The sequence below is a fragment of the Lissotriton vulgaris genome, chromosome 2_2 (assembly GCF_964263255.1).
Source record: "Lissotriton vulgaris chromosome 2_2, aLisVul1.2, whole genome shotgun sequence".
NCBI lineage: Eukaryota > Metazoa > Chordata > Amphibia > Caudata > Salamandridae > Lissotriton > Lissotriton vulgaris.
In genome coordinates this window covers 195111348-195130767 of record NC_141688.1, presented here as the reverse complement: position 1 = coordinate 195130767, position 19420 = coordinate 195111348, and the positions used below count along the sequence as shown (strand labels likewise).

The following is a 19420-nucleotide window of genomic DNA, read 5'->3' as shown; positions in this document are numbered from 1 at the left end:
TTGCTTCCGGTCCATGGAAGACATGGCTTGGCAGTTCGGGCTGGACTGTTTCCATGAGGCACAGGGTCAGACTGATTTGCATATAGCCATGTCTGAACTGGGGTGGCAGAGTGGGCTAAAGAACGGTGATGGATTAAACCCAGATCTTTTGACTGGGTGTGAGTGTTTGATTGATTCAGATGCCCCGTCCATCACCACCCCCTTTTGTACCGACTCTCGAAGTCAAGCCAGGTAAAGGTCAGAACACAGACTAATAACGCCTAAATTCCTCAACGTTTGAAATCTAGGCTCACAGCTTGCCATAATGCGATTAGACGTCTAATGCTAGACTTCAGGGAACACAGAGGAAATCAAAGGTTTGGCTTAAGCTAGGGACAGCTAACTAGGTGGTGCACATAATTGCAGCAGTGCCTTCACCAAATACTGTTTACAGAAATGTGCTTGCAGACCTTCATTTAAACAAGTTAGCATCGTATCAGTGAATCAAGTGTACTGCCACCGCTGATTATACCTTGAAACCAGGCGTGACCTGTGGCCACAGCGAAAATAAATAGGCAGATTTACCCTTACAAGTCAGTGGGTTATTGTAACAGCTAGTAAGGGAGAACATTAGTCAAGTGGCAGGGCAACATCATCTTGTACATTCTTGGGACTGAAAGAATTATTGTCTCACAGTGTAAAAAATATAATTTTATTATTATCAGAGGGACTACAGGTCATATCAGTAAATTCCTCAGACTGAAAAGGTGAAAGATGAATCAGATAGTGTTAAATAAACTAGGCTGACCTCTTGAACCAAGATTATTGGAATTATAGGACTGCAGGTATGACCTATCATCTCCACATTGCATTCTGGGATATGTAGCAAAGTGGGTTTTAATTCAAGTAGTAGCCCCTGACTCCAGGCCTGGAAAAATCTGCCCATAGTGATCAGTGACTACATAAAGTGGTAAAATATTTTCTTACAAGATGAAGTAAGCCAGTCTAATGAACTTTTCTAAAACCAACATATACAGACACAAATGTATCTGTTTCGATTGCCCCACCCATGTGTAAGGCCATCACTAGTAGTGACTTATAGCGATAAATGTGCATTCTTAAAGTGGTTAGATTAAATTTAAAAGTTAAAGTGCTTAATATTTGCAATACTCTAGACCCCAAGTCAAGATGCACATGCAGTCTTTAAAAAATCAGAGGCACTAATTGTAACATTTTAAGAATAAAACCTAATACATCTGTACACCTAAAACAAGTAGCATTCTTCTCAATGCCAGTGGAATTCCAAAGAAAGTAAAAACAGCAGCATTGCAACCCCAGCCAAAAATGTACACTAAAATCAATAGTATTGAAGTTTGTAATTCTAAAATAAGATGGTATCCAAATGAGCGTCACTGAGCTTCTGTACGCAAACCAGACTATTCTTGTTCCTCCTATTCGTCACCACAGAAGGAGGATGGATTTGGTTGGCTTGGTGGGTTTGCAAGACCCAAGTCCAGCCAAACATTGTGTCCATTGTTTCAAGTTTGCTTCCCAGAAATCACTGCCTTTTGAAATCTGAATTTACTTCCGCACTATATTTCTGTGCCCAGCCCTGGCATCACCGACGGGCGAGCATCTTCTGGAGGTCACCGCGACAGATGCAGGTGTGGGTGATGATGAAGCTGGTCCATCAGCTCTTCCTCCGTTGGTTCTTCTAGATCCTCCCTAGAAGTGGATACAGGTGAAGTAGAGACATTAAATAGTCTGCATGTGTCGGTATATACAGTATTTGGGTAAAGAAAACCTTAGTAACAATGCTTAATCAAATCAGTGCCTCATTTTCATGCCAATCAAACCTACTTCGAGGTAGATCATGCCCACAGATCTTGTCACTGTACACTAGTCCATTTCTATCATACTGAACTTCAATTATTATTGTCATCTTGGGTCAAGTAAGTAATTTGATGTAGAACCTCTTTGTTCGGCTAGTTCACAGCTCAATATTCTTTTTCATAACAGGGAACTTGAAAAGAGAGGCCTGGTCAACTCAATTCCTTATTCTCCTAAGCGGTGTGAAATGCTAACAGGTTACATGCCCATTGTCCCCCCATCCTTACAGACTTGGTCACTAGCCGTGCTATACTGTATAGGAGCTGCTTTTACAGCCTGCCTATTCACAGAACTCTTTCTCACACAGGGTTCTCTCGCTTGCCCTCTTCAAATGTGAACTCCCTTTTGTAATATCTTCCTCACAATTTTAAAGAAGACTTTGAATCCATAACTCTGCATCCTTCCCGTTGCCAGGGTGTTAGGTAACTAGAACCATTCTGGTTTCACAGACACACCAAACCACATCCATCACAGAGTTTTCCAAATCTACGGAACACTGAAACCCTCTTACTGACCCCAGGCTGGGGCCTAGATGTATCAAGCCGTTTGCGTATCGCAAAGTCCGAAATTCACAGAATTTCGGCCTTTGCGAATCGCAAACGGTCTATTTGCATGTTTTGGCATGCATCAAAAATTTGCAAATTAAGGAATCGCAAAAATTTGCATTTCCTTATTTTGCCATAGCATTTAAGGAATCGCAATTTTGCAATTCCTTAAATGCTATGTATGTAGCATTTTACAATTGCAAATTGGTTAAAAAAAATCGCAAATTAACAACAACTTATAGTTGATGTTAATTTGTAAATTCTTTTAAAAATGCACAATTTGGCATTTTTGAAGGTGGCATGTGACGCACACACATGCCCATACCATAGGGCATGTATGTGCGCCATATGCACACACATGTACATTTCAGGGGTGCAGCAGGTGTCCTCAAGACACCCCTGCACCCTTGAAATTATTCTCAATTTGCAATTAGCAAATTGCGAATTGCAAATTGAGATTAATTTCACAATCATTCCTATGGGCCTCCTGGCCCATAGGAATGAATAGGAAATTATTCCTTAATTGCGAATTAGCAAATAAGGAAGATTAAGAAATCGCTATAAAATAGCGATTTTTTACATACATCCCATTTTGCGATTTCTAAACAGCGATTCCTTAAAAATCGCTATTTAGAAATCGCAAAATGGAAACTTGATATATCTGCCCCTAGGTGTCTTACCTTGTTAGAAAGTACACTCCTTGGCTTTGTTGAGGGTACTCATAACCTCTGTGCATGTAACTTTAGTTCCTTAACACAAGAGGGGTTCCACTACCTTTCCAATCATTGGACCATGGTTCACCATACCAGACATTAGGTTTACTGTTGTGTCTTTTTGCAAACAGCCTCTACTTTTACTAGTGATATGTGACTGATGTACACTTCAGCATGTCTGATTGACCAGTTTCTACAGTAATTGCATTGCATTTGATACCATCTGTAGACTCTGCCTGACACTACATTGGTCCTATAGTGTTTTTATACTCCCAGGGAGCACTCTGAGATAATCCATTCATTCATTCATTCATTCACCCATTCAACCTAGCAATGGCACGTTGTAGCTCACCTGAAGTCCTCAGATTTTAGGGTTTCCCTCTCACCCGAGGGATTAACTGTCCTCAGTGGAGTCCAACTAGTTTGGACAGGATACCAGGAACATGCAACCCCTCATTTCCTAACCATTAGAATGGCTCCGGGTGATACTTTAAGGATACATCAAGAATACTTTTGATTCAGTAGAGCGTTTACAGTGAAGAATAAAGAGCAGTTGCATTTCCGTGAACACAGGCGACCTACCTGAACATGTACTGAACAGTCATGTGATACTCGTAGTGCTGGGACTCGGTGAGGGAGTGTCGCTGGTTGCGGTCCCATTTGTGAATGAAATTCTAGAATAGAAAAAAACAGTGTTACAATGTGCTAATGGATAAGCTGAATTTTGTATACAACTGTAATAAAGTGACTCCAGATCCAACTATGAATATTTTGGCAATTTATTAAGAGAAGATCCAAAGGAACAAGAAGCTCAGATGAAGAAATTCTTCCACTAACCCAGAGCGAGTGCCATTATTTGGAATCTTGGAACGTCGACTGATCTAAAAACAAAGTGAAGTGGCAGCAACTCACCCAGGAGCACGAGACACTTCATGCAGAAGAAGACAGTAGAATCGTACAAACATCTCAACAATAACATTTTTAGACCTAATGAACATTACATGGAGATAGCTGCAAGATATGTTGACATCTGTGCACTACCATTCAAAACATTTCAAGTGCTGAGCTCACTGAAAGTGGATGATCCACTGCAGAGTCCCCACAATGCACAGGACATGAGTCACTAACAGGATACATGAGGCCAGTAGACCAAGAAGGCTCTGAAATATCCACACTGGAACACAGAATTGGGCCTGAAACAGCAGTATCATACTCTGAATGCACTAGTTCTCTGCAGGGGTGGAAGTCTGTATGCCACTATACTTTGGATGTCCCTGTAAAAGCAATCCTCTGCTCTGGCTAAAGGTGGCATTGGGCCATCCTGAAAGAAAACCCCACAGGTGGTCTGGGATTGACTGAGGCGAGTCTGCCATCCAATAGTTGAGGTATGGGCCACCATTTGAAGAGGGGCTGCAGCCACACCATCGCCTTCATAAGTACCTGGGGGCAAATATGAGGGTGAAAAGTAGAATGGTTGTTTCTTGGGTGCCAAGAAGAAACAAAAGTAGCACATTTTGCCCCTCTCCACTTCGGGGACTCTTCTCCAGTGTCTTTTTGGTCAACCTCTTTGGCAAGGAAGGAGGCTGGTATTTCTGTATTCTAAGTAAAACCAGGCAGGCGGGGAGGATGAAAGAAAGCACAGTATACCCACATCATACCATATGTAGAACCACTGATCTGTGGTAACTACACACCAGCATGGCAGGCAATGTATTATGGCCCCTACTTGCTGCAAATGTCCTACCGAGAAGGAATCTGAGAAGCTTGGCAGCAGTTCAGGCAGGTGAGGCGGAGGACAGACCTTACTGATTGCCATATTCCCTAGAGCGACAAACGCTTCACCGGCTGCCGAAAAGGCAGAGATGGCTGTTTCCGGGCTATGACAGTCCCTAAAAGTAACCTCTAAACTTCCAGCATTGTTGGTGGAACTGGGAAGTAGAACATAGTAAGCCCAAGGAAGGGGCAGTATGCTGGGTATCTCCGAACCACTCCAACTCTGAAACTCCCTTGCTTCCAAACAGCTTGGAGCGGTCAAACAGCATTTCCATAAGAGTTGCCTAGAGCTTACCCAAAAAGTGTGCGGTGTGCACCCACAAATTACAGCAAATCATCACACTAGTGCCCATGGCACGGCAAAAACAGTACAAGGTCTCCCGACAAGCCCAAAAATGTACTTGTCCTTGTCCTGCCTGTCTGGAGAAGAAATTTTGAAATTCCTCTGGGAGGGCGGGAGGCTCTCACTAGTCCTATCCCAACAAGAAAACTGCATCTGGAGACCTTGATACCAAACTAGCAGTAGAGGAAACACTCTTAGTGAGAGTGTCAATATGCATAGAGTCTTTGTGAGGTTCGGCAATAGAGAAGGCATTCAAAATCACCTGGTTCAGCGAAGCCTGAACAAGGATCTCCGGGGAGGGGGCATCAAAAAGGCTAGATACAACAAGAGCAGGTTGATGACATCTAGCGCAGAAATTGATTTTTCTAAATCCAACTCAAATTGGTCTTAATTGCTTGAAAATACAGGCATTGACACAAAGGCACTGCCAGACCCTTTTCCCACACCAAGGCCTGTGCTTTAGTGATTTCATAGCAAGATGTCACTTGTGATTTAGCCAAACTCTGCTCCAGATCTGAAACTAAGCAAACACAAAGATGATGGACGGAGTGCTGAAATATTTCAGACACTCACCCCCAGTCACAGATCTGGGTTGAATCTATCATCATTCTTTAGCTCACTTCGGCACCTCAGTTAAGATTCAGCTATATGCAAATCAGTCTTGACCCTGTTCCTAATGGTAACAGTCCAGCCTGAACGGAAACAAGCATCCTGGGACCGGTTCCTGGTCCCATGCTCTCCATGCCACTGGAGGTAAGCTATCCTGGCTGATGTTGGCTGAAAGCCCAAAACCGGTCCTAGGATGCTTATTTACAGTCCAGGGAGGATCTGGCCTGGCAGTTTGGGCTGGACTGTTCCCATTGGGCGCAGAGTCAAGACTGGTTTGCATATGGCTGGGTCCAAACTGGAATGGCATGCCGAGCAAAAAATACATTGAATTAGGCACAGATTTCGGGACTGGGGTGAATGTATGACATAGTTCTGCATTCTGCCCATCAATTGTTCTTTTCCCAGATCTGAAACTGGCATCTCTAGTATCAAGGCCAGTGACGAACTGGTCATAACAGGATGGAACCAGTCAGTGAGCACCGGGAGGGCCCCACTGGTGAAGTCCTTCTGGTGGTCCAGGAGGACGTAGATTCATCTGGAATAGCTGCATCTTTGCCTCCTTGTAGATCTCAACCTGCCGCAGAGCTGAAGATGGCCTGGAATATTCTGGGGGCATTAGCTCCAGCTGGGTCCTTGGAGTGGTATCTGAGCAATCTCTTCCTGGAGAGATAGTGAAGGGGAGATTACTCTCGCCAGGATGTAATCTGCTGCCGCCAAATCTTGCCTTTCAACTGCCTCTTGAACTTAGTCAAGGACAGTGATCTGGGCTCGAACTAGGAATTGGAGTGTGACAGGTCTGGCTTCTTGTGCTTTGAGACATACAACCACAGCTTCTGCTCCCGCTCCCTGATGGCTTTCGGATGCAACAGGGAAGTTCTATTACATGGTTGAGCCCCGTTTTGATGCAAGACACGAAAGGCAGTGGTCATGCGGGTCTAGAACAGAAATATGCTTTTGCAGCTGCAGCACAGCCAGAAGTCTGTTCAGGGAGACATCTTAGTTAGCTCATTGGAAGAGGTGTGGCGCAGCAGCCAGGGTGCCAGACTCTGGACCACAGGGTTCACGGTTCTATCCCCGGCGGCAGGTTAGCCCAGCACCATGTGACTCTAGGCAATAGCTTGCTTAATCTGCCCAGCTACCCCCAGCGCCGGGACACCACTCCGGAGGTAGCTGTGCACTTTACAAAAAAATACTGGCATTGGGAAAATTTTATATCTGAGGCTGATCAAATGCCAATAGAAGTTCAGGAGCCGAGCTCCTGATCCATATCCAAGGCAGTGGGAAAAAAACGGAGGCAGCGTGCAAGCCAGAGCCTGGACAAGCCCACTGCACAAACAGATGGAGCCACCTATTACAACAAAGCAGAAATCTCTGGATATAGTTTATGGATCCAGTCTGGCCCTTGGAAATTCAAAATGTGGGGATTTAAAAGGTGAGGAATCTGCGATTAACTGGAGTATCCACCAGGAGATGTTACCAAAGTTATGTAACTTGTTCTTTAACTGCAGAAAACCTCCAAAGCGTTTATATTTTGTCATTGATAAGCATGTGAGTATTATGTGGTTTGTGTGTTTCATATTGGGAATAGTATTCGAGGTGCGTATGTGTGCCCTATTTTCACCCTTAATATAGAAAAATAAAAGCCTTTGGAAGTGAGTTAATATGAAAGCTGACCGGTCGCTAGTGTAGCCCAAGCCCGCCTTTAACTTATAGAAGCAATATCCACCATCCCCACAGCCAAAGATTTATCCAGAACTATTCATGCTTGGAAGAATTAAAGATCCCATCTTACTCATTTAGTATGTTTAAGACCAATGTAATGTGTGGTTGTGAAACCTCTCCACCGCAACCCATTAATTGCAAATTTCCTCACAGATTTTCACATTTACTGTTTTTATACTTTTGTCTCCAAGTCCTTTTAAACAGTACGAGCACTGTACTTCAATTTGGCAACTATGCTGCTGCATAATAGGACAGGCGTGCAACATTAAGAGGTGTCAGGTGGCTGAAATGGAATGATGACAAAACACTAATAAGATGCACTAGAAGCTAACCACATCCAACCACTTGTTACAAATTCACTCTTTACGACTTGGAGAAGCCAGGTAGTGGACTCTTACATGAAAGATTTCATATAATGTGGGTGTGTGCAAGTGTGGGGGGTTGGGTGTGACATTTATTATTACAGTGATAGTTGTGGCTGACATAATTTTATAAATGTTTTCCTATATATCGTTTAAGAATTTGTACTCCGATATTTATTAATTCTTACCAATCAAGAGTTCATAGCTTATAGGGGTTCATCATTTTTAATGCTCCTGTGTAGGTGATAGGCAGATAGTTGCTGAAAGTAATTTGCTACATTACAGCAATGTGGAGGCTAAGCCCCATACGTGTTAGAATTACTACAAGAACAGAGTTCATTTCTGTCGCTGGCCTTTCCATATTAGCAACAGATTGAGAGTTGAAGTCTCCTTCTGCACAGCATAGGTGCTGGCAGCAATGGTAGTTGAAGACTCCTTTCTTCTGCCAAGGCCAAGGTTAAACAAAAAGGGGGGGGGGGAGAGAGAACTGTAAGGAAGTTAGTCACAGGAGCAATCCTCCACCTTCAAGTTTTATTACACAAAGGACTCAGATTGTTACATGGTTGCAGGTCACACAGCAAGAGTGCACAGTACATCACTAAAAGGTGTGCTGGACTGTTACAAAGCAAAGATTCCGCAACAAAATTAGCTCTTCAGATTGCACGAAAACAACTCCTGCTGAAACCCAGGGACACATGGGTCGTCAAGCCTTTGGCAGCAATTGCTGCAGACTCTGCTGCCTGGCGGACGCCTGTGGGGCTTTTAAAGAGGACTCACCCTGAGCTCATCTATGGGCCTCCTTTTCGGCAGATCTGAATGGTGCTGGAGAGAGCCTGACGGACAGGGAGTTATGGAGAACCTATCAAGACATCAGCAACTCTGGAGACTGGTGTGAAGACAATTAGAAAAACACTTCCAAAACATTTCTGAAAGATGGGGCAATGTTCTAGACCAACATAGAAATGCTTTACCCTTCCTGCTCGTGTCCTCAACCGAGAACTGTCACTGCTGGAATTCTGCAGATTCTTCGTGAGCAACTCACTGTGCCTTTACAGCGGCAGAAGCGGATCCAAGCACTGTGACTCAACTTCCTTGGCATTACACCATTTCATGACAGGCACTCTGTCACATGGCTGTATTCATCACTTTGTATCACATGGCTCAATCAATCATAGCATTTGTATAGCGCGCTACTCACCCGGAAGGGTCTCAAGGCGCTTGGGAGGGGGGGGGTGGGGTCCGCTACTGCTCGAACAGCCAGGTCTTGAGTTGTCTCCTGAAGGCGAGGTGGTCCTGGGTCAGCCGAAGGTGGATGGGGAGGGAGTTCCATGCCTTGGCCGCCAGGTAGCATAATGATCTGCCTCCGGCGGTTGCTCTTCGGATGCGTGGTACGGCGGCGAGGGCGAGGCTAGTAGACAAGTAGCTGGCGGGTGGGCGTGTAGAAGGCTGTATTCTTTAAAGCTTCTACCACTAAGTGCCCAGCTTGAACTCACCAGGTGCAACTACCATGTGAGGTGACGCTTGTGTTTTTATCCACTTGCCTATCAATTGTTCTGAATTCTTTGTTAACAGTGCCCTATATTCCTTTTCTTTTGGTGGGATTTTGTTTATGACAAGCTGAATGTGTAATTGTAGAAAAATTCTTTTAAGTAAACAAAACAAAGTCCTATCTCATGTAAAGCGCTCGGATACCTCCGGGTCTAGCGAGCTCTATATAAAAAATTTCAAATAAATAAATACATGGTTTCAACCTTTAATACCTCTGTGACACAATTTACATAACAGTACAGTTCAAGGCAGCAAATATCACATACACAATCCTACAGAATACAGCAATGCTACCAAATACGGATCCAGTGACAGCTTACAGGAAATCTAACTCTCCAGGCTATCCTGTGGGAAATGGCTCATATGTTTCCATAACCTTGGCAAAGCAATCATCTGCCCTGGCTGCCATTAAGCTTGTCATAAACAAAATCCCACCAAAACCATCTGCCCTGGTGAATGTCTATGCCTGTATGTGGACTCTAATACCATGTATTTGGGTTTTCCTCGTTTCGGCCACAAATGACTAAAACAGCATGCCCGTGAGTGATAGATGTGAAAATATATGACTGACAGAAAAAGGAAAAATTGTATTCATACCATACAAGTCTATATTATGCTGTAGTAGGATACATTTCAATCAGTCTCATGTTGAGTAACATCTTCTATCAGAGAAATACCCATAACCTAAGGTATCTATAAACAAATGAATGCCTATCATAGCAAATGGTAAAATGCAGACTTGTTTACCTACATTTCTAACTATGAACATCCTTTAGCAGAGGAGTCTCTTAGCAAGGTTGCTGTGATGTGCCCAAAGCAATTGTAGGACCAAGACTTTATAAACTTCAGAAGTCACGACTTCTGGGAATTTGACACGTGAAATATGCATAAAACTCCAAATGTCATTTGGAAAAAGTTAAGACATAGGTTTAAGCAATCAGGTTTTGGAATAAAAAGTGGCTTGAGAGCAAGGAACTTATGCAGCACTTGAAGAGGAAGTCGTAGCAAACTGATGAATTGGAGAACATAAAAAAATGTGAGACGATCTATGTGCTTGGTGGCTAACACAGAGTGATTATACATTATTAGAAAAAAAGAATATACATAAAAAGAGTGATTAGTAGGACATGGTTTATACGCTGTAGAGAATCAATAATCAACTATTGTGGTACGTACTCTTCTGAATTCATGTTGCATGGAAGCTGGTCCTTACCTCAAGTATCAAGGCCACAAAGAGATTGATCCAGATGACGGAAGACATCAACCACCAGGCGACAAAATACAGCTTTGACCACCTACAATAATACATTTGAAAATCTGTCAGATATTAGTTGTTTTTGCCAAAGAAAGGGATTACATGAATTGTACAAGTGGCTCAGTCATTTCCATATTTATTGTTCATCTGCAACTCGCCCCAATCGTACAAGTGAGATATCCTTCTCTCAATAGGATGAAGGAGAAGAAGCAATAACGCAATAAAAATTGAAATGCCCAGAAACATGCGTTTCTGTACCAAAGTGAATCCTTCTACATAGTATCAAATCACCCTCAAAACATTGGACTTGTGCTATACCTTCAAATAGCCTCTGCATCACAAGCTGAAAAAAAAGGTGAAACAGATGCTAAATCAACAGGCATCCTAACAAATCGGTGTTCCCCCTGTGGCAAGTAAGATGTTTCACCAGATGATGTAGTTTTATTTGATTATATAACTTTTATATATAAAATAAAGAAATATTTAGTGTGAACATGATCCCAAGGTAATGTCAGAGTGCTCCACAAGTAAGGGAGGGAAGACAAACATGGATGTACATGCGTCAAATAAACATATCAAACGTGACCGTTACAAAGGGTGCAGAGAACATCGCAATAGCTAAAAAAAAAAAAAAAAAAAAAAAAAAAAAAAAAAATCACAAAACTGGGAGGGGAAGAGCAGAATAATTAAGGAAACCAAAAGATCAAAACCCATTTAAAGTAAGAACTTGTTCATGAGGAACCTTTTTACTTCCAATTTGAAAGCAACCGCGGAGGAGATTCTGCTTACTTCAGGTAGGAGAGAGTTCCAGATCCTCTTTGCTGAGCCGGAGAGTGCTCTTTGACAGATTCTCTTTTTGCAAAAGATCTGAGGTTTCAGGAGCAAGGAGTTAGCACTTCTTGACGGTCTACCGACTCCAGATAATTCTAGCATTTAGGTAAGATACCTGGTGGTTTTGAAATGGAGGGCTTTGCGAGACAGGCAGGCAATCTTAAGCTGTATTTTTCATTCAAAAGGCAGCTAGTTTAGAGATTATAAGACTGGGGAAGTGAGTATTTCTTTTTGTGCCCATAGTCAGTCTGGCCGCAACATTCAATGAGGCACTAAGTGGGGCCAAGGTATATTTAGGGGGGCCACAGAGTGTAGCACTGCCATAGTCTAGCCTTAGCAAAACCAGCGCTTGGACCACTTGCTTGAAGTCAGCTTATGGAATGAAAGGTTTGAGATTCCTGAGTAACCTCATCAAGTGAATCACTCCCTTGCACACCTTGCTAATAGGATTCTTCATATTTAAATGCTTGTCCAGGGTGAGTTGGCGAGATTTGGCGGAGTCAATATTGTGGGCGGAGCATATGAAGGCACTGAGATGGTGCATCCAGAGGTCTAACTTGGCGGTATGGTTCGGAGGAGAAATGAGAAGGAATTCAGTTTTGGAAGTGTTGAGCAGGAAGTGGTTCTCGGTTAACAAGTTTTGAGTATTCAGGAGGGTAGTGTTGTGTATAATCAGATTTTCCGGGGAGGAGATTTTCTGTTAGAATTGCGTGTCATCCGCTTACATGTGGAAGAGAATGTTCATTGAATTTAGTGCATTAGCTAGTGGTTCCAAGAGTAAGTTGAAGAGTATGGGAGAGAAGGCGGACCCTTGTGGGACCCCATGGATACTGGCATGGGCTGGGAAAGAGTGGTTCAACTTTATTCGTTGGGATCTGTGATCTAGGAAGGACGTGAACAATTGCAATACCAGACCAGAGAGGGCCATTCTGTGCTCCAAAATATATAAGAGATTGCCGTGATTTACAGTGTCAAACGCAGAGGAAAGGTCAAGGAGGATTAGGAGGCAATATTTATTTCAGTCGAGCATTTTTAAAATGTCATCATAACATGAATGAGAGCCGATTTGGTGCTGTGCCTACTCCGAAAGCCAGATTGGTGTTGGTCTAGGAGTTGGCAATTCTCAATGTGAGGGCAGAGTTGTGATTGGATACATTTTTCAAGGAATTTTGCCAGAGTAGTGATGTAGGAGACAGGGTGGAAGTTGTTAAGGTCAGCACCATCAGCATTAGTTTTTTTTAGTATTGGTGAAACCTGGGCTGCTTTTAGGCAATCAAGGAACGTACCTTGAGTCAGTAAAGCATTATTAATCTTTGTCCAAAGGGGGGTGACAACTTCCTTGATTTCTTTGAAGATGGAGGGTGGTAACGGGTCACTAAAGTGATTGGATAGGCTAATACTCTGGAGAATCTGGTTAATGTCTCTTTCACTGAAAGTAGTAAAGGTGCCCCATTAGGCATTATTCTTGGTGTTCAGACTAGTTAGTTCGAGCTTTCCTACGAAGGCCGGAGGGTGCGCAAACCCATCAGATGGCAAAAAAGCCATCTTAGAATCCAGTATTGAGGAGTCTTGACTTCTCAGTAAAGAAGGCAGCCAGAGCATCGCAAGAGTGTGGGCCGAGTCCTGGGTTAGGGTGATAGGAGCTTCCACTGATTAACAATTTCAAAGAGGTTCTTGGGGCGATTAGAGGCTTGATTAAGTTAGGATCTGACAGTCATCCTTGGCGCTCTTGATTGGTTTGTTATAAGTGTTCCTTATGATTCTAAGTACTGTAAGGAGATCCGAGGACGGTTTGGAACTTCAAGATCGTTCAATTGCCCTTTGGTTGCGCCGTTCAGAATTTAGGTTGTCATTAAACCACGGTTTGGAGATTTTTGTTGAAGCATTTTTTTTGTTGGAGAGGTGCTTTGGAATCCATGACACTTGAGGTAGTAGAGTTGTAAAAGTGTGTTAGCAAATGAAACTTTGACATGTCCGCTTGGGAGGTAGAAGCAAATTTACATGGGTTGCTAGTTCAGCTGTATTGATATGTCTAAGGTCCCTTTTCCATATCTTCTGCATCTACGGTTGAACCTTCCTCAGGGACACCTCTCTGTTAATATAATAGATGCTGTGATGGTCAGACCAATCAAAGAGGTTAATGTTATCCAGTGTGATGGTGTTTCCTTTAGAGATTATGAGCTCGTGATCACATAAGAATGATTTAAGGCATGTAACAGCTTTGTCAATAGGGTTAGACCAGTAAAGGTTGAAATCACCGAGGAAGATTTGGGTCACTACAGGATCGACATTGCCGGAAATGATTTTCATTACTTGTTCGATGAAGAAGAGATTGTCCCCCCTCCCCCGGGGGGTGATGGATTGTATAAAGTTTGCATACAGGGATGTGGGTACTTAAGATGTTGATACAGAGGTATTCACTGGAGGAAAGCGTAGAGGACTCAGAAAAAGAAACAGAGAGTGTACTCCGATGTATACAGGCTAGGCCACCACCCAGCTTCAACTCACTGTCATGTGAAGGAGGCACTAGAAGGTCTAAGATAGGAGTCAAAGAGGGATTCAGCCAGGTTTCAGTGAGGATGAGGATATCAATATAATTGTGTTGAATGAGGTCGAAGCTATCAGGGGTGGGTTTACTGGCTGATCTGCAATGGAGCAGTACACATTTAGGACGTTCCGGTGTGAGGGGGAAGGTGTCTGCGTGATGTTTATTCGCTTGATGTTGTCTTTATTTAAGACTCTGAGGTTGTGTTGGGGTTCTCTGTTCAGGTTAGCGTGAATGGCTTGAATTCGACCGAGAGGAGTCTTGTTGGAGTCTAGGGTAATGGAATAAGAGAGATGAGCAAGTAACTGATAACATTAGATGCAAGACCGGACTTCATCCTTCTAGGCTGGGAGTGGGGACTCTGGGCAAATTACCAAGGGAGAGGAGATAGCTGATCAAGGGGAGATGCTCAATCAAGAGAGCTTTCAGATCATGAAGTTCAGCAGTAAGAAGGTGCAACTGGCGGGCTATCTCATCAAGGCGCGCCACCAGGTCTGGAAGCTTGGTGAGGGTTAAGGATGTGTAGGGGGATCCGGTAGAAAGGTGGGGCCATGTAGGAAGCCGGAGAGGACTTACAGGGGTAAGTCCTCTCCGGCTTCCTACGTGGCCCCACCCCTCTTCCAGATCCCCTTACACATCCTTCACCCCTCACACAGCTTCCAGACCTGGTGGCGCGCCTTGATGATATAAGCCAAAAAGTCATGCATGCACATACATTCCTATATGGAAAGTATAATGAAAGCAGGAGGATAGTCAGCACTTACGGTGTTGTGTATCTTGAGAAGGCATCCAGGAATACCTGCCAGTTATTCACCACCATCACATCCCACAGGGTCACAAGAGCAGCCTGAGATACAAGGATACAAAAAGAGAAAGGAGGAGCGAAAAATGGGTCATTTGTTGATTCCCTCGGCTGCTAGCCAAATCTGTACCTAAAGGGGCATATAGTAGGCTGCCAAAGTAGCTTGGCTGTACATTAAGGAGGCCGGCCATATCGGGCATATTCAACAATGAGCATTGACAGACTTGTAAGCAAAAAACAGTTCCATATGGCTGGGACTATATTGTTCAGAAAGCGAATTTGGAGAAACAGTTGCCAGCGAGTACTATTAGGTACTACTCACCCACATAGTAGTTAAAGCAAGATATTATTTAAAGTGCTATGAATAGGCTAATTGGGGAGCCAAGTGCTGGAAAAAAACTGTGGAAAATAGTGCAAGAAAAAACATGTAGTTCCTAAAATTCTACCAACACCTATATTTTTGTATTAACTTCCTTTAAAACAGCAGTTCTCGGACCACAGAACAGCACATAGAGTACTTAACGCATCTGCTATTCTAGGGCCCGAGGGACTTCTTAGCAAGATTTTCAAGTACTAATCGAAAAATACAATAACACACAAATAAAAAGACCGAAAAATACCAGATTAAAGTAAGTTGAAAAGGTCAGATCACAGAAATGATACCGCAAAAACGTCAGGCAAAATGTTGCACTGCTCCCACCTGAAGGTTGTGAATTGTACCAAACTCACGTAAAACTCATCCCATGGCCATGTTCACTGTGTAGATCATTTCAGAATCCTAGTAGCTGGACTTTAGACAGGTGGGAGTTTCCTCAACACCTATTAAAATGCAGTGGCAGCTCCTCCGCTATGATAGAGGAGCTTCGACCCACTGCTTTTAAGCAGTGGGGACCAGAAACATAAAATAATAATAACTTTGAGTTTTCATGTTATGCTGCTTCCTGCTGCTTTGCTTGCGCCTCTGCTCTTGGAGCAGGGAAGGAGTGGTTTTCCCATTCCTAAGTGCACAATGACTGTTTGGTCGGCCCTCTCAGGCTCTCAAACCAGTAATGCGCATCTTCCCTGTTCTCTATGCAGGCTGCAATATAGCCTACATGGAGAACATGCCCAGGCCCCCATTTCCTGGTTGAGCGCCAAAACAGGACGCTCAAAACCAATCAACGCTGCAGCGTTGTGATAGGTCAGGGGAGCCTTAGTGCTTTCCAATAACAAGGCTGCATTGCAGCATTGAGATAGGTCAGCGGGGCCTTCTTCCTGTTACTCGATGTGCAAAAGGAGAGCAGGAGCAGAGATGCTGGACCTGGCCAGCGGCAACGTAAGTTTATTTACCACCCCCCATCCCTGCCAGACACCCCCGTGGTCGATACTCCCACCCCCACCCCACCACCCACAAGCCATGCCGGCCACCATTGTAATACGCTCAGGAGTACCTGAAATTTGTATAGGTGTTTTTCCAATTCCAACACCTATTGGTGATGAGGCACTATGTTTTGTAAGATGTTTAGTACTTTCTTAAAGTTCCAAAAAAGCCCTCCGAAGCCCTTATGTCCTCATTGCAAAAATAGAAGCCATCTCCACAAGGGTGCTAAGTGATCTAGAGAATCTCTGAAGCATAGCTTTCCGGAAACTGCCAGGGAGGAATTTCAAGTACAAGACTTCAAACTAGAAGATCAAGAGCAAAAAATATATATATATATACAACCATACTTACAGCAAAATCATCGAAGTTGTTTGGCCAATACTCCAACTGCTCAAAGGTGCCGCATTGGCTGGTGAGGTTGTTAGTTGTTGAGTTTACAACAGTGCTGCAAGATGAGAACAGTGCACAATGATGTTTCTTTCCAATGACTGCCAATGTTCAATAGCAAACAGACTGTATTGACAAACCTTTAAAGTACAAAGGCAATCAAGTTACTCGTGAAATGTTTTCTGGGCTAGATAGGATCTGAATGAAGTCATTCTAGGTTAAGGGTGAGCACACTTAATATCATATTTGGACTACTGTCAATCAATGAATCAAAGGCAGGAAAAAATCATCATATTATTCAGTCCGTCTTCCAGAACGAAGAGGGACAAGCGTCTTTTAATAGGGAAGGGAATGACTCCTTAGCAAGTCACCTCTCCTAAGGTGAGGCCACTGGGTTGGACTTCATTACAGCTCTAGCGAATGGAGAGTTGCTTCAGATGGTCTGTACTTGGGGGAATGTTTTCCAGAACAGGACCAAAACAGGATCTGCTCCTGTGGCTTTCTTTGATCCAGCCACATTCATCATTATAAATATATATTTGCTGATTGTTTTGTGACAGATTAAACCTATAAAAGGCTAAAGAATCCCCCATAAGCAACACAGATCTGAAAAAATAAGGCTGTCAACAAATAACCTATACATTTCGTCCTAGCGCCTTGAGCACCTGACGGGTGAGTAGAGCGCTTTATAAACCCCTGACTGATTGAATGATTGAACGTCCATCTAAGTGTGCAAAGGTAAGCGGTCCACTCATCCCAGAGATCTTCAATATATAATCATTTAGCTTTAGTAGAAGGGGATAAGGAGGTTAGGCTAATCTGTCTTATAACATGAAAGGGCTTTTCTAATGGTATGTGCTTTGTTTACCATGCAATCACTTTTTTCTATCTATTGGTTTTCAAATTGTAATGCAACTACTGCATCTTAGTGCATGATAGTTTAAAACTTGCTCCTTGTCTCTTTTTTATCTTATGTAGAAAAGTGTTGAGTCGAAAAGCGAAAGGGTGTGTCCTGTTACCGCAATCTCGAAGAGGAGTGGGTTGTGTTCTGGGGTGCCAACTCACTTGTTTCTCTGGAAAGGTGAGTCAGACTCTGGCTTATAGATACGGAGGTAGTGAGGTGAAACACTCCCTACTTGCTGATGTTCTATGGTCCCAAGCGTAACTCTGTTACTGAGCAGAATCCCTGCAACATAAGTCGATTCTTCTAGCCCTCCCTTCTAGTGAAAATTGGGTCATTAAGACGATCCACATACTATGCAAAAATGTATGCTACATTTATGTTGGAATATAATTATTTTAACAGACGTTAAAATTCCTAAAATTTACACAGTCATACATTTGAATCCATACAATAATTACGTTGCTTGGAAGAGCCTTACCTTCCATTTCCTGGTGGCACGACAGCACCTTGGAAAAGCTCGATGCCAATGATGGCAAATGAGTAGTAGACCACCTTAAAAGAAGAACAGTATATATCAAAGGCACACAAATTTCCAGCTATTTAAAGATTTGCACAGCTCCATTCTGTGCATAGCATTTAGCTACCATTTCCATTAGCTCACAATACCCATATATACTATGATGCTATTTATATAGATACTGGTGCAGTGTATTTCAAATAATAAATTGTGCATCTTGATTTACAGAGTGAAAAGCTGCCTAATTTGAGATCAGTACCTCATAATTCACCCCTCAGCCACACTAATCCTATATGGCTGTTATGCCAGGATAGGCATAATGTAATCTTTTACATAACTTTTAACATAATGGCATATTTAGTTACCATAAGTAAATGAAACCCCCGCTGTGCACAGCCTTTGCCCATGCCCGGTTGGCTTCAGGAATGCAGCTAACCCCAGTTTAGTAGTTGGCTACAAGGCCTGGGCGGGGGCCAGGATCTGTGGCCACCCCCCCACCTCCCCCAAGGCAGCCAACCCCACACTGCACACGGGCTTCGGCCATGCGCAGTGGTCATATGGTCTGGGTAAATGCCAGATTTATTTTATTTTTTTAATAAAGGGGAAGGGGTGGAGAAATTCCATCTCCCAGGGCCATACATATTATCTAAAAGAAGGAATGCCAGTGCACACCCCCTCCCAAACCCTTATTATGCCCTGGGGACACATACCCATGGGCCATTTCTAAAAAATAAAAGTCTGGGGGTCCGCGCCCCTCCTTCCTCCAGCCATTTTGCCCTGGGAAGCCCATCCCAACGCCCCCCCAGTGCTGCAGATATCTAAAAGAGGGGGGGATACACAGACCCTCTCCATGAGCCATTATCAGGCCCAGGGAACCATCCCCATGGGACAATTATTTAAATAGAGGGAAGGGGGGCATGTGTCCACCATCCCCGGGCAGATTTCATCCCTGGAGACCCCATCCTCCGGGGCCCAGCGTCATCTGTATAGGAAGGGGCACATACCCTCCCCCTTCACCAGGCCAATTTCAGCCCCGGGATCCCATCCACCGGGGAACTTCATTTTTAGGGGGAAAAGGGAATGCAGCCCCTCTCTCCGGGCCTATTTCAACCCCGGGGACCCAATCACCCAGGGCCCCGCACAGTTAATGGTGGGTGCCCTTGTGCCTACCCAGGCCACTCACCAAACTCTTATTAGGGCACGGCATTGCTTCCGCCAATAAAGAGTAGCTCCTACGGCACCTCCCAACTGACAGGAGGAATGTTTTGATTGGCTTCCCTGCCTACATTAGTGCGTTCAATATAAGGCAGCACATTTAAGATTTGCTCATATGGG

General features: G+C 43.7%; 1 protein-coding gene across 1 annotated transcript in view; it reads right to left on the bottom strand.

Annotated features, from left to right (window-relative positions):
- Positions 1 to 669: 669 nt before the first annotated feature.
- Positions 670 to 19420, bottom strand: part of TPCN2 (two pore segment channel 2) — a 236195-nt gene continuing 217444 nt past the window's right edge. The window contains exons 20-25 of the mRNA XM_086959528.1: positions 18047 to 18120; positions 16629 to 16722; positions 14880 to 14962; positions 10698 to 10779; positions 3710 to 3801; positions 670 to 1704 (exon numbers count right to left, since the gene is read on the bottom strand). Coding sequence (XP_086815654.1) covers positions 1626 to 1704; positions 3710 to 3801; positions 10698 to 10779; positions 14880 to 14962; positions 16629 to 16722; positions 18047 to 18120 — 504 coding nt within the window. The 3' untranslated portion in view covers positions 670 to 1625. The remainder of the gene's footprint in view (positions 1705 to 3709; positions 3802 to 10697; positions 10780 to 14879; positions 14963 to 16628; positions 16723 to 18046; positions 18121 to 19420) is intronic.